At 39.8% G+C, this 15,437-nt stretch overlaps 1 protein-coding gene across 1 annotated transcript; it reads left to right on the top strand.

Annotated features, from left to right (window-relative positions):
• The first annotated feature begins 2,965 nt into the window (after positions 1–2,965).
• On the top strand, positions 2,966–3,452 carry LOC125166634 (ATP synthase subunit f, mitochondrial-like). The gene is made up of 2 exons (XM_047860572.1): positions 2,966–3,129; positions 3,347–3,452. The coding sequence occupies exons 1-2, from the start codon at positions 2,966–2,968 to the stop codon at positions 3,450–3,452; spliced, it is 270 nt and encodes an 89-aa protein (XP_047716528.1).
• The last annotated feature ends 11,985 nt before the right edge of the window (positions 3,453–15,437 follow it).

Below are 15,437 nucleotides of genomic sequence, written 5' to 3'. Positions count from 1 at the left end.
CCACAATGAGATACCACCTCACACCTGTCAGAATCACTAACATTAACAACTCAGGCAACAGATGTTGGCAAGGATGCAGAGAAAGAGGATCTCTTTTGCATTATTGGTGGGAATGCAAGCTGGTGCAGCCACTCTGCAAAACACTATGGAGATTCCGCAAAAAACTAAAAATAGAACTACCCTACGACCCAGCAATTGCACTACTAGGCATTTATCCACGAGATACAGGTGTGCTGTTTCGAAGGGACACATGCACCCCAATGTTTATAGCAGCACTATCAACAAGCCAAAGTATGGAAAGAGCCCAAATGTCCACTGATGGATGAATGGATAAAGAGGATATGGTATATATATACAATGGAGTATTACTCGGCAATCAAAAAGAATGAAATCTTGCCATTTGCAACTACACGGATGGAACTGGAGGGTATTATGCTAAGTGAAATTAGAGAAAGACAAAAATCATATGACTTCACAAAAATCATATGAGGGCTTTACGAGACAAAACAGATGAACATAAGGGAAGGGAAACAAAAATAATATAAAAACAGGGAGGGGGACAAAACAGAAGAGATTCATAAATACGGAGAACAAACTGAGGGTTACTGGAGGGGTTTGGGGAGGGGGGATGGGCTAAATGGGTAAGGGGCATTAAGGAATCTACTCCTGAAATCATTGTTTCACTATATGCTAACTAATTTGGATGTAAATTTTAAAAAATAAAAAAAAAATTAAGAAAAAGAGTGTTGGCACAAAAACAGACACATAGACCAATGGAATAGAATAGAAACCCCAGAACTAGACCCACAAACATATGGCCAACTCATCTTTGACAAAGCAGGAAAGAACATCCAATGGAAAAAAGACAGTCTCTTTAACAAATGGTGCTGGGAGAACTGGACAGCAACATGCAGAAGGTTGAAACTAGACCACTTTCTCACACCATTCACAAAAATAAACTCAAAATGGATAAAGGACCTGAATGTGAGACAGGAAACCATCAAAACCTTAGAGGAGAAAGCAGGAAAAGACCTCTCTGACCTCAGCCGTAGCAATCTCTTACTCGACACATCCCCAAAGGCAAGGGAATTAAAAGCAAAAGTGAATTACTGGAACCTTATGAAGATAAAAAGCTTCTGCACAGCAAAGGAAACAACCAACAAAACTAAAAGGGAACCAACGGAATGGGAAAAGATATTTGCAAATGACATATCGGACAAAGGGCTAGTATCCAAAATCTATAAAGAGCTCACCAAACTCCACACCCGAAAAACAAATAACCCAGTGTAGAAATTGGCAGAAAACATGAATAGACACTTCTCTAAAGAAGACATCCGGATGGCCAACAGGCACATGAAAAGATGTTCAGCGTCGCTCCTTATCAGGGAAATACAAATCAAAACCACACTCAGGTATCACCTCACGCCACTCAGAGTGGCCAAAATGAACAAATCAGGAGACTATAGATGCTGGAGAGGATGTGGAGAAACGGGAACCCTCTTGCACTGTTGGTGAGAATGCAAATTGGTGCAGCCGCTCTGGAAAGCAGTGTGGAGCTTCCTCAGAAAATTAAAAATAGACCTACCCTATGGCCCAGCAATAGCACTGCTAGGAATTTATCCAAGGGATACAGGAGAACTGATGCATAGGGCCACTTGTACCCCAAAGTTCATAGCAGCACTCTCAACAATAGCCAAATTATGGAAAGAGCCTAAATGTCCATCAACTGATGAATGGATAAAGAAATTGTGGTTTATATACACAATGGAATACTACGTGGCAATGAAAAAAAATGAAATATGGCCTTTTGTAGCAACGTGGATGGAACTGGAGAGTGTGATGCTAAGTGAAATAAGCCATACAGAGAAAGACAGATACCATATGGTTTCACTCTTATGTGGATCCTGAGAAACATAACAGGAACCCATGGGGGAGGGGAAGAAAAAAAAAAAAAGAGGTTAGAGTGGGAGAGAGCCAAAGCATAAGAGACTGTTAAAAACTGAGAACAAACTGAGGGTTGATGGGGGGTGGGAGGGAGGAGAGGGTGGGTGATGGGTACTGAGGAGGGCACCTTATGGGATGAGCACTGGGTGTTGTATGGAAACCAATTTGACAATAAATTTCATATATATATAAAAAAAAAAAAGAGTGTAGTTCAAACTCTTCATTCTCCCATGTCTTGTTAGAGGTGGGAGGCACATGATTTGAAAAGCTTAATGCTGGGCTCTCTTGTATTTCCCCAGGTCTCAAACTTTACAATAAATGTGAAAATAGTTTAACATGCTATTACTTTTTAAATTCTATTTACCTTACCCAAGCAAATCTTTTGCATATTTGTTAACAAGTCTGACCTCAAATAAACACACAGAATATATTATACACAGGCACTGATTTCCATCTTTGAAATATAACATTTAATATACTCACATTGTCATCAAGCTCTTCTATGTGCAGTATTTTTGCCATAAAGGTTAAATAAAGACACAAAAGACAGCTATTTTATATTACAATCAAATGATATATTTTGAACTGTTTTTCAGCCTTTGGGATTTATTTCCCCTCTTTTACTTCAGTGGGAAGGGGGGCTCTTCTCACTTGGTTACAGATTTCCTCAAAAGATGGGAAGAAGGAATTACTTTTTCTTGTCTCTATTAATCTCTGTGTCCCACCCATCAAGCACAGTGTTTGGAACAGATGATAAGTATTTTATTTAACTGAATTTAATTTTCCCAATATTCTTTTCTGACACATGCTTGTCCATAGTAATCATTATCCATGGAAAAGTACCGGCTTAAACTAACAGTAAATATTAGTTATGTTTTATAATTTTCACCTATGTAGTAAAGATTTACAAAGAAAATTATATATACGGTCCCTTTCTAAAGAAGAAAAAAATCTAGATTAATAGCAAACCTATAATATAATCCTTGGGCGCCACAGCATAGAGGACACCCAGTACTCCAAGATGGCGTCATCTCTACCAGTGAAGGAGACGAAGCTCACGGATGTGAAGTTAGGAGAGCTGCCAAGCTGGATACTGATGAGGGATTTCACCCCTAAAGCCATCACTGGAGAAATTCAAAGAGGTTACTATCGGTATTACAAGTACCTGTATGCCAGAGAGCTTGGGTGGCTCAGTTGGTTAAACATCTGACTCTTGATTTCACCTCAGGTCATGATCTCACCATCAAGAGATCCAACCAGAGTGGCCTCTGCACCTACAGTGTGGAATCTGCTTGGGATTCTCTCTCACGCTCTCTGCCTCTCCCCCTCATGTGTGTATGAGCTCTCTCTCTCTCTCTCAAAATAAGTAAATAAACATTTTTTAAAGTATGTCAACGTGAAGAAAGGGGGGCATTGCTGGGATTTCTATGGTGCTGGCAGCTTATGGGCTATTCAACTACTATTCTTATAAGGAACTCAAACATGAGCAGCTATGCAAGTACCACTGAAGGGCGCCCAGTGTGGAGGCACATATGGCATTCTTGAGCGTGACCTTTGCCCAGTACCTTTGATTCCTTTCATATCCTAATTAAGAATTAACATCCAATAAAAGAAGACTGGTACTTGGGAAAGAAAAACCTATAAGAACTCTAATAGAAGCTAGAAAAGCTGGTATAGAGCAGATCTCTAAAAAAGAAGTGCTGAATAAATGTAAATGGAAAGATTAAAGATGGATATTTAGGGCACTAAAACCACTTCCATAGGAAGCATTCCTGATTAGCTTTAGGACCTTCATTTTTTTTTCAATGTTTATTTTTGAGAGAGAGAGAGAGAGAGAGAGAGAGCACGTGCGCGCACACATGTGAGTCGAGGAGAAGCAGAGAGAGAGGGGGACACACAGAATCCAAAGCAGGCTCCAGGCTCAGAGCTGGCAGCACAGAGCCTGACTCAGGGCTCATACCACAAGATCATGACCTAAGTCAAAGTCAGATGTTTAACCAACTGAACCACCCAGGCGCTCCTGGAGTGTCAATTTATTATACACAAGGTAATTCACATGCTTCTTAATTCATTTATGACCTTTATCCAGGGAACCCCAATGCTTGGAAGAGGTGACCAGCAGCCCAACATGTTTACATGAGGGGATCGCGGGGCTGAGTTTGAGAGATTCAGTCTTTGGAGGACTTCAGGGTATCAAATGACTGTACAATAGCTGTTTAGGAGCCACATTTAGGCTTATAATGCTGTGACTGGGGAAAGGAAACACATTATTAACTGGTTGAACCTCTCTAGACCTTAAAAAGTACAAACTTCTAGTGGCACCTGGGTGGCTCAGTCGGTTAAGCGTCCGACTTCAACTCAGGTCACGATCTCGCGGTCCGTGAGTTTGAGCCCCGCGTAGGGCTCTGGGCTGATGGCTCAGAGCCTGAAGGCTGCTTCCAATTCTGTCTCCCTCTCTCTCTGCCCCTCCCCCGTTCATGCTCTCTCTCTGTCTCAAAAATAAATAAACGTTAAAAAAAAAAAAAAGTACAAACTTCTGTGGGTGTCTGGGTGGCTCAGTTGGTTAAGTGTCAGACTTTGGCTCATGATCTCGTGGTTCGTAGGCCTGGGCCCATGCAGGGCTCTGTGCTGACAGCTTCAGATTCTGCATCTCCCTCTCTCTGCCCCTCCCCACTCACACTCTCTTTCTCAAAAATAAATAAACATTAAATTTAAAAAAACTTTTTTTTAAGTACAAGCTTCTGAATAGATTTACTCCTGTTTTAGCTCCATCCCTGTTTTGGGGAACGAGTGATAGATTTGAGGAAACCCAGATGTGAGGGTTTTGTTTTTCCTTCTCTGCCACAAAACTCACTGGATAAATGGCCTCTTAAGCAGATTTATATTGGTGTTTCCAGATAGAATATTGCAGGGAACATACTTATACTAAAGATTATTTGTTGTTTATCTCAAGCTTAACTAGGTGTCTGTATTCTTATTTGCCAAGTTTGGCAGTTCTAATTTTTGTGTACCTTGAAAGATATTCACATTTGCCACATGTATGTATTTTAAGAGGAATAACATCTCTGGATTTGTAGACTAGGACCTTCATTTTTTTTTTTTTTAATTTAAGTAAATTCTGCTCCCAGCATTGGGCTGCAACTCACCACCCCAAGATCAAAAGTCACATGTTCTACCGACCAAACCAGCCAGGTGCCCCATTTTAGGACCTTCTAAGAGAGAAATATTTAGTATCTGAGACTTTCATTTCTATATCAGAGAACAAAAAAGATCAAAAAAAGAAAGAACCTCTGATCTTTTTCAAGGCATTAAGCTAGCTTAGAGATTTTTTTGGTCACATTTCTGCTATAAAATAAATTCTTATTCTCTCTAGCTTATGTATAGATTATTAAAGTATAAATATGTATTTTGCTTAACATGGAAATTATTTTCATAGAACAAGCTTAACTGTGATTTATTCTTAATTGCCATTGCATTTACACAGAACTAGCTTTACTCTCTGCCTATAAAGCCTAATGACCACATAGTGTTATTACACAAAATTTATAATTATTCTTTAAAGAAACAGACCAAACTAAAATGGGTTTTACAAGGATCATTAGTATTCCCTGAGCTATTAAGAGATGTCCCCAAAAGAAATGGTTCCATGGTCAAAAAAACTGGAAAATGCTGCCATTCATTCAAGCATTCCACGTAGAAAGTCATATTTCAGTTAAACACTCTATTTAACTATGTTTAATTCAGTGTTTCCCAAAAGCATTTGACCATGGAAACATCTTTTCAAATAACATCTATTAACATCCCAGGTAATCTTGGACAATATAGGCTCAACAAGTCCCACTTCTCTAGTAAATGACAAAAGTCATTCAGACCACCTCACCTGCACCAAATTAAGTGTGTAAAGCACAATTCAAGTCAGGTTCCATGTACAGATGATTGAGTCACCAGAGTCAAGAAAAAGACTATAGACCTAACTCAAAACTCATATTCATGGAAATCGACATAGCCACTGAACAGGCCAGTGAAACACCATGTCTGATTCTTAGAGGTGGGAATCTAGACTTCAGGTAACACTTATGAAAAGAGAAATGGACATCTAATACCTCAGTTGATTCTCCTTGCACACAGAAAAAACAATAACTAGGTCAGGATAAAAAGGGGGCCTCCAGGCCTGAAGGACAACTGGTATCTACAAGACAAAACAAAGAACAACAGTGTCCCTGCCACTAGGCTAACATTTAGAGCTGAGTTACAATTCTAGAAAAGAAATCATGATACTCATGGGAAAGTATGACCAAAACTGAGTAGGATAGAAATTCATCCAAAAGGCAAAATTGGCACTCAAAGATTGAGCACTGGACACCAAGCTCTTGGCAAGATCAGCTAACTTTGGAAGTAGTAAAGATGATTCACGAAGTGGACACCGAATCCAAAATCTAGGATGGCATAGCTCGATTTAAGCTGCACAAGATGGCACAGCCAACTTTGTTGATATACATTCCTTGTCTCCAGAAAAACAGGTTTAAGTGGTTAAGATACAGCTTGTGGCATCAGTGGTTCTGGCTCGAGAAAATACCAAGCAGAGAAAAGAAAAATTAGGTAGAGGCTGACATTTTGAGATTATCATCCATTTCTTAGAAAGAAATGGGGAGTAAAAGTTGCCATGATTCAGAAAAGATTGGCAGCCCTGTCTTTTTTCCCTCCTTTTCTTTCTAAGCCATTTCTATTATTCCATCTCTATTGCTCCCATTCTGCTCATTCTGCTCTTAAAAGACAATGAAAAAGAGAACTAAAGCATAACCTTCTCCCAAATCATTCACACAAGGGAATGGAACATCTCAAAAGCAGTCTGATGTATACTATGCTAGCAGAAAACCTTCTTCTGTAGAATCACTGGCACACCATGCTTACCAGGTCACCTGGTTCCACAGTCTCTCATTTAATTTAGCAGTCATTTATTGCCCACCTATGACCCTAGCACTGTAAGAGGCACTAAAAGGGAACAAAAGCAAATGCAAAGCTCCAGAAAACTTAGAGTTTAAAGATGCAAAAAATTTATGAGAGACAATTTATAATCAAGTACTGAATAATCTCCTCATTATAACTTACAAAGAAGTGAAGAGCTCATACATAAGAAGTAAAACACAGAAACCACAGAAGTTACTGTAGAAGTTCCTCTATCTTCTGCTGGTATATCTAGTTTTATGAAAACATGAATGTGTTTCCCCATATTCTGTAACCTAGATTACAGTTATAGGAGAAATAAGAAAAGGAAACTACAGTTTCCTTTAATTTAGACTACAACAATAGGAAAGAGCTTCATGAAAGGTAATACGTGAGCTAAGCCTTAAAGGAAGAACAGAAGACATTCCAGGTGTGGGAGACTGACAGAGCACAGCATATGCAAGGGACAGAAAGATATTCACAGAGGTTCCATTTGGAGGATTATGGAGACAACAATAAATGAGACCAAACTAAGGAGAAGTATACACAGAGGAGTGGGGAGTTGGTAATTGAGAGGCTGCGTAATTGTAAATTCTTAAAGATAAATTCACAGAATCACTGAGTCAGAGAACCACAGGCTTACAAAGGATCTCAGAAATCATCTAACACAATTTTCAACTCAGTGCAATAATAGTATCCACATGTGATCATATAGCCAGAAACTATGCAGCAAGGGAAAGAAAATTCCCCATCTCTCAAGAGAAAGAGCTCAGATTGTTAGAAATGTCTCTTTATGAAGTTACCATTGTTTGCTGAAATTGATCTATGGAGATATATAAATATTTTTAAATATGTCATCCCATTTTCACATGCCAGGCTGTGAATAAGTAGCACTGCTCAGCAGAATATATGAGAAAGGTTGGTGACTATCAGCCTCAAGGAGATCCCCATCTACAACTCCAGACATCCACCTCAGTCCAAGACACCCCTAGAAATTGTGTCTTTTCAAACAAACTCTTTACTTTCATAAGATAAATTCATACCTGAACCTCTCTCCAAGTTGCTCTGACTTAGACTGGACATGGGGTCATACAAGACTACAACATTAGGGTTTTCCCAAAAAGGAATCTAATCTCAAGAAGTGAAAAATAAAAAAATAAAAATTAAAAGATTTTTTAAAAAAGAAGTGAAAAATACAAGCAGCCTTTGACCAAAATATATCTGATTGCATTTGTGGATCACATTTCTCCCTGCTGGTGGAAGAATATGGTTCTATTAGGGAATGTGTTGGTGACTCTGAAGCATGTCAGTTTAGTATATTGCTTCCATTACATTTCTGCAAAAATAGAAAATAAACAGTGTTCTACTTCAATTATATGAAAGTGGGTTTTTTTTCCATTTTTATTCCTTATCTCTTGTCCATAAGGAGTCCCCATAACAGGGCATGGGAAATTCACTCTTTTTGCAATTTCAATTTTTCTACTGAATGAACTATTCCCCAAACCATATAAATCATCAAGGAGGGAGAGGATCAAATATGCCACAGTGGTCCCTTCATAATCATACAAAGCAGGGTTTCTCAACCTTGGTACTATTGATATTTTGATCCAGCCAATTCTTTATTGTGGAGGACTGTCCTATGCATTGTAGGGTAGTTAGCAGCACCCCTGACCTCTGCCTCCTAGATGCCAGTAGCACCCTCCATCTCCAATCATGAAAATGACAAATATCCCCAGATGTTGCCAAATATCCCCTGGGAGTCAAAACTGTCCCTTGTTGTCCCTTATACCCACGAATATAAAGATACGGTCTTGGTTAAAATCTACTCTGGGCTCTGCATTCCAGGCACATTTTTAAAGTGGTAGTGGCTGCCATTTCTGGCTTACATCCACTGAAAATCTGCTGTTTATTCCAATCTCTTCAGAGAAAAGTGTGAACACCCTGTTTCTTAACAAATGACTTTGATTATTAGATTGTACCACAATGTGTATCAAAGTACAAGGACAGAGCTTTAGCCCTGCTGTCAAGACAACCACTGCCTCTTCAAGCAAAAAGAAAAAATCAAAGACTTGTAGGATGCCAGTTGAGTTGGAACCTTAAGCCAAAGGCAAATGCTGTGGCCATGACGGAGCACCTGGCACTTCCCAAAGAGGCTGAATACTCAAGAAAATTGAGACTTCAAATAAGCTTCCACCTAACAAGCTGCAATTTTGTTTCATTGGGGGGAGAGTAGGGGCTGAGTTATGGGAAGAAACCAGAGGAGAATTCAACATGACAGACCATTTGCTAATTCAGGGAGGAGGATTTCAAGACAATCTTCAGAATGCAGCAAGACAAAAGCATCATTATCTATAATTACTGCTTACCAGTAGCACAGATTGATAACAAGCTTCCTCCGCCAATCTTACCCCGCTATTATGAGAAGAGGCGATTAAACTAATTAACAAATCAACTTTTCTGTGCAACACTGGGTTCAGTAGCAGAAAATAAGGAGAATAAGCTAGTTATTCAATGAAATAACTAGGGATGAAATAAGATAGAAATCTGAAGTTAACAACAATATGAATAGGCAGCTTAAATAATTGACAAATGCATACATTTTGACATTAGAAAATCTGATGGTGCATTGGCAAATATTGGACTATTTGTTTAAAGCCACAGTTTAAATGGAAAGTACTCTACTGGATCATAAAAGCATATACAATTATAACACTCATGCATAGTCTTTTTATATGTGACACTTACAAATATAAAATAATGTCTCACTATTGAGAAATCAGACTGTCAGGAATTTCAGCCATCTTGATCATGGATACTAACTCAAAAGGAATTTTTTAAAAGTCCTTTCAAGGGTGCCTGGGTGGCTCAATTGGTTAAGTACCCGACTATTGATTTCACAACTCAGGTCATGACCTCATGGTTCATGGGTTTGAGCCCTGCGTCGGGCTCCACACTGTCAGTGCAGGGATTCTCTCTCTCCTTCTCTCTCTGTCTCTCCCCTGCTTGGGCTCTCTCTCTCTCAAAATAAATCAATAAACTTTGCAAAATAAAAATAAATAAAAATAAAAAGTCTTTTTAGCAGCAAAGTCACATTACTCTATAGGAAGAAGAAAAGAACTACTCTCAGACCATCACTATATTTTGTACTCCTTTCAATTCCCCTACATTTGAGATATTACATTGTTTTGCAATCTGTCTCTAGACTAATGCCTTCATATACATCATAGATACTCAGTAAGCATCTTTAGCAATGTTGACCAAAGTGGTGGTCACAACCACATGTGGCTACTGAGCACTTGCAATGTGGCTAGTGCAACTGAGAAATTGAGTTTTTAATTTTATTTAATTTTAATTTATTTTCATTTAAAATGCATACTCTGTTTACTTGGAAACTTTTAAATATATTTGGAACAACTTGGATATGTGAATCTACATTTTCAACTGTAAACTTTATGAAATTTAAGTAAAGAACAAGTATCTAATAAAACCAGCATCTACTAAAATTTAGCATTGGAATTGAGATGTGCAGTAAGAGTAAAATATACAACAGATTTCAAAGATTAAAAGGAAAACATGAGTGTAAAATACATCATAATATTTGTATGCTGATTACATGTTGAAGTGATATTTTTATATACTGTATTGGGTTAAATAAAAAACAATTAAAGATCATTACCTCAGACTCTTCATTTTGCTTGATGCAACTATGAAAAAAATTTTAAATTACATATTTGACTATCAAATAGGACTGGTCTTTAGAGTGAATGAATGATATGCAACATATAGCAGCATATTGGAAGCAGCAAGAGAAAATCTACAACTAGAGGGACACAAAAAAATCAAAAAAGCCATTTAAGTATAAGTATATACTCTGGGATGTAGCAAAGGTGGTCATAAGAGGGAAATATAGCAGTCCAGGTCTTCACAAAGAAGGAAGAAAGGTCTCAAATAATACAACCCAACCTTACACCTAAAAGAGCTGGAAAAAGAACAGTAAATAAAGCCCAAAAACAGCAGAAGAAGGAAAATAATAAAGATTAGAGCAGAAACCAATGATATCAAAATAATAATAAAAAAATACAGAACAGATCAATGAAACCAAGAGCTGGTTCTTTGAAAGAATTAACAAAATCGATAAACCCCTAGCCAGACTGATCAAAAAGAAAAAGGAAAGGACCCAAATAAATAAAATCACAAATGAAAGAGAAGAGACCACAACCAACTGCAGAACTACAAACAATAAGAGAATATTATAAGCAATTATATGCCAACAAATGGGGCAATCTGGAAGAAATGGATGAATTCCTAGAAACATATAAACTATCAAAACTGAAACAGGAAGAAATAGAAAATTTGAACAGACCATAACCAGTAAAGAAATTGAATCAGTAAGCAAAAATCTCCCAACAAACAAGAGTCCAGGGCCAGATGGCTTTCCAAGAGAATTCTACCAAACATTTAAAGAAGCGTTAACACCTATTCTTTTGAAGCTGTTCCAAAAAAATAGAAATGGAAGGAAAACTTCCAAACTCATTCTATGAAGTCAGCATTACCTTGATTCCAAGAGCAGACAAAGACTTTGTAAAAAGGAGAACCATAGACCAATTTCCCTAACGAACATGGATGCAAATATCCTCAACAAGATACTAGCTAACTGGATCCAACAATACATTAAAAGAATTATTCACCACCATCAACTAGGGTTTATTCCTGGGATGCAGGGCTGATTCAATATCGGCAATCAACACTGATTGATCGGCAATCAAATGTACGTGATACATCACGTTAATAAAAGAAAGGATAAGAATCACATGATCCTCTCAACATATGCTAAAAAAGCATCTGACAAAATACAGCATCCTTTCTTGATAAAAATCCTCAAGAAAGTAGGGATAGAAGGATCATACCTCAAGGTCATAAAGGCCATGTACAAAAGACCCACCACTAATATCATCCTCAATGGGGGAAAATTGAGAGCGGAATTTCCCCCTAAGGTCAGGAACACGATGTTATTCAACATAGCGTTGGAAGTCCTAACCTCAGCAATCAGCCAACACACACACACACACACACACACACACACACACACAGGCACCCAAATTAGCAAGTAAAAAATCAAACTCTCACTCTTCACAGATAACATGATACTCTACGTGGAAAACCCAAAGACCCCACCAAAAAAATGCTAGAACTGATACATGAATTCAGCAAAGTCACAGGATATAAAATCAATGTAAAAAATCATTTGCATTTCTATACACCAATAATGAAGCAGCAGAAGGAGAAATCAAGGAATCTATCTCATTTACAATTGCACCAAAAACCATAAAATGCCTAGGAATAAACCTAACCAAAGAGGTGAAAAATCTATACCCTGAAAACTATAAAAAACTTATGAAAGAAATTGAAGAAGACATACACAAAAAAATGGAAAAACGTTCCATGTTCATGGATTGGAAGAACAAATATTGTTAAAATGTCAATACTACCCAAACCAATCTACATATTCAATGTAATCCCTATCAAAATAACAACAGCATTCTTCACAGAGCTAGAACAAACTATCCTAAAATTTGTATGGAACCACAAAAGACCCTGTATAGCCAAAGCAATCCTGAAAAAAAAAAACAAAAACAATCAAAAAAAAAAAGCTGGAGGCACCACAATGCCAGAATTTAAGCTGTATTACAAAGCTGTAATCATCAAGACAGTATGGTGCTCACACAGGAACAGACACATAGATCAATGGAACAGAATAGAGAACCCAGAAATGGACCCACAAACGTATGGCCAACTAATTTTTACAAAGCAGGAAAGAATATCCAATGGAATAAAGACAGTCTCTTCAGCAAGTGGTGCCGGGAAAACTGGACAGCGACCTGCAGAAGAAGGAAATTGGACCACTTTCTTTCACCATACACAAAAATAAACTCCAAATGGATGAAAGACCTAAATTTAAAACAGGAAGCCATCAAAATCTAGAGGAGAAAACAGGCAACAACCTCTTTGACCTCAGCTGCAGAAACTTCTTACCTGCCATGTCTCCAAAGGCAAGGGAAACAAAAGCAAAAATGACTATTGGGACCTCATCAAGGTAAAAGCCTTCTGCAGAGTGAAGAAAACAATCAGCAAAACTAAAAGGAAACCGGCAGAATGGGAGAAGATATTTGCAAATGACATATCAGATAAAGGGTTAGTATCCAAAATCTATTAAGAACTTATCAAACTCAACACCCAAAAAACAATTAATCCAGTGAAGAAATGGGCAAAAGACATGAATAGACACTTCTCCAAAGAAGACATCTAGATGGCCAACTGACACATGAAAAAATGTTCAACATCACTCATCATCAGGGAAATACAAATCAAAATCAATGAGATACCACCTCATACTTGTCAGAGTGGCTAACATTAACAACTCAGGCAACAACAGATGTTGGCAAGAATGTGGAGAAAGAGGAACCCTTTTGCACTGCTGGAATGCAAGCTGGTGCAGCCACTCTGGAAAACAGTATGGAGGTTCCTCAAAAAATTAAAAATAGAACTACACTATGACTCAGCAATTGCACTACTAGGAATTTATCCAAAGGATACAGGAGTGCTGATTCAAAGGGGCGCATGCACCCCCAATGTTTATAGCAGCAGTATCGACAACAGCCAAAGTATGGAAAGAGCCCAAATATCCATCAACTGATGAATGGATTAAAAAGATGTGGTATAGGGGCGCCTGGGTGGCTCAGTCAGTTGAGCATCCGACTTTGGCTCAGGTCATGATCTCAGAGTTTGTGGGTTCGAGCCCCGCATTGGGCTCTGTGCTGACAGCTTGCTCAGAGCCTGCAGCCTGCTTCAGATTCTGTGTCTCCTTCTCGCTCTCTGCCCCTCCCCCGTTCATGCTCTGTCTCTCTCTGTCTCTCCAAAATAAATAAATGTTAAAAAAAAAAATTTTTTTTAAAGATGTGGTATAGAGTTGTGGCAAGATGGCGGCTTAGGAGGACGCTGGGCTCACCGCACGTCCTGCTGATCACTTAGATTCCATCTACACCTGCCTAAATAACCCAGAAAACCGCCAGAGGATTAGCAGAACAGAGTCGCCGGAGCCAAACGCAGACGAGAGGCCCACGGAAGAGGGTAGGAAGGGCGGCGAGGCGGTGCGCGCTCCACGGACTGGCGGGAGGGAGCCGGGGCGGAGGGGCGGCTCGCCGGCCAAGCAGAGCCCCCGAGTCTGGCTTGCAAAGGGAGGGGCCGGGCCAACTGTGTTCCGACAGCAAGCGCGACTTAGCGTCTGGGAGGTCATAAATTAACAGCTCTGCTCGGAAAGCGGGAAGGCTGGAGGACAAAGGGAGGGAGAGCTGCTGAGGCCCCTGACAACAGAGCTCAGTTTGGTGGGGAACAAAGGCGCTCGCTAGCGCCATTTCCCCCGCCCATCCCCCAGCCGAAATCCCAAAGGGAACCGGTTCCTGCCAGGGAACTTGCTCGCTCCGCGCAAACACCCAACTCTGCGCTTCGGCGGAGCCAAACCTCCGGCAGCGGATCTGACTCCCTCCCGCTGCCACAGGGCCCCTCCTGAAGTGGATCACCTAAGGAGAAGCGATCTAAGCCTGCCCCTCCTGCCCCCGAGCACCTTGCCTACCCACCCCAGCTAATACGCCAGATCCCCAGCATCACAAGCCTGGCAGGGTGCAAGTAGCCCAGACGAGCCACACCACCCCACAGTGAATCCCGCCCCTAGGAGAGGGGAAGAGAAGGCACACACCAGTCTGACTGTGGCCCCAGCGGTGGGCTGGGGGCAGACATCAGGTCTGACTGCGGCCCCGCCCACCAACTCCAGGTATACACCACAGCACAGGGGAAGTGCCCTGCAGGTCCTCACCACGCCAGGGACTATCCAAAATGACCAAGCGGAAGAACTCCCCTCAGAAAAATCTCCAGGAAATAACAACAGCTAATGAGCTGATCAAAAAGGATTTAAATAATATAACAGAAAGTGAATTTAGAATAATAGTCATAAAATTAATCGCTGGGCTTGAAAACAGTATACAGGACAGCAGAGAATCTCTTGCTACAGAGATCAAGGGACTAAGGAACAGTCACGAGGAGCTGAAAAACGCTTTTAACGAAATGCATAACAAAATGGAAACCACCACAGCTCGGCTTGAAGAGGCAGAGGAGAGAATAGGTGAACTAGAAGATAAAGTTATGGAAAAAGAGGAAGCTGAGAAAAAGAGAGATAAAAAAATCCAGGAGTATGAGGGGAAAATTAGAGAATTAAGTGATACACTAAAAAGAAATAATATACGCATAATTGGTATCCCAGAGGAGGAAGAGAGAGGGAAAGGTGCTGAAGGGGTACTTGAAGAAATAATAGCTGAGAACTTCCCTGAACTGGGGAAGGAAAAAGGCATTGAAATCCAAGAGGCACAGAGAACTCCCTTCAGACGTAACTTGAATCGATCTTCCGCACGACATATCATAGTGAAACTGGCAAAATACAAGGATAAAGAGAAAATTCTGAAAGCAGCAAGGGGTAAACGTGCCCTCACATATAAAGG

The sequence above is a fragment of the Prionailurus viverrinus genome, chromosome B2 (genome assembly GCF_022837055.1).
Source record: "Prionailurus viverrinus isolate Anna chromosome B2, UM_Priviv_1.0, whole genome shotgun sequence".
In the NCBI taxonomy this organism is placed as follows: domain Eukaryota; kingdom Metazoa; phylum Chordata; class Mammalia; order Carnivora; family Felidae; genus Prionailurus; species Prionailurus viverrinus.
The sequence above is the reverse complement of the archived record's forward strand: the minus strand, read 5'-3'. Positions and strand labels throughout refer to the sequence as shown.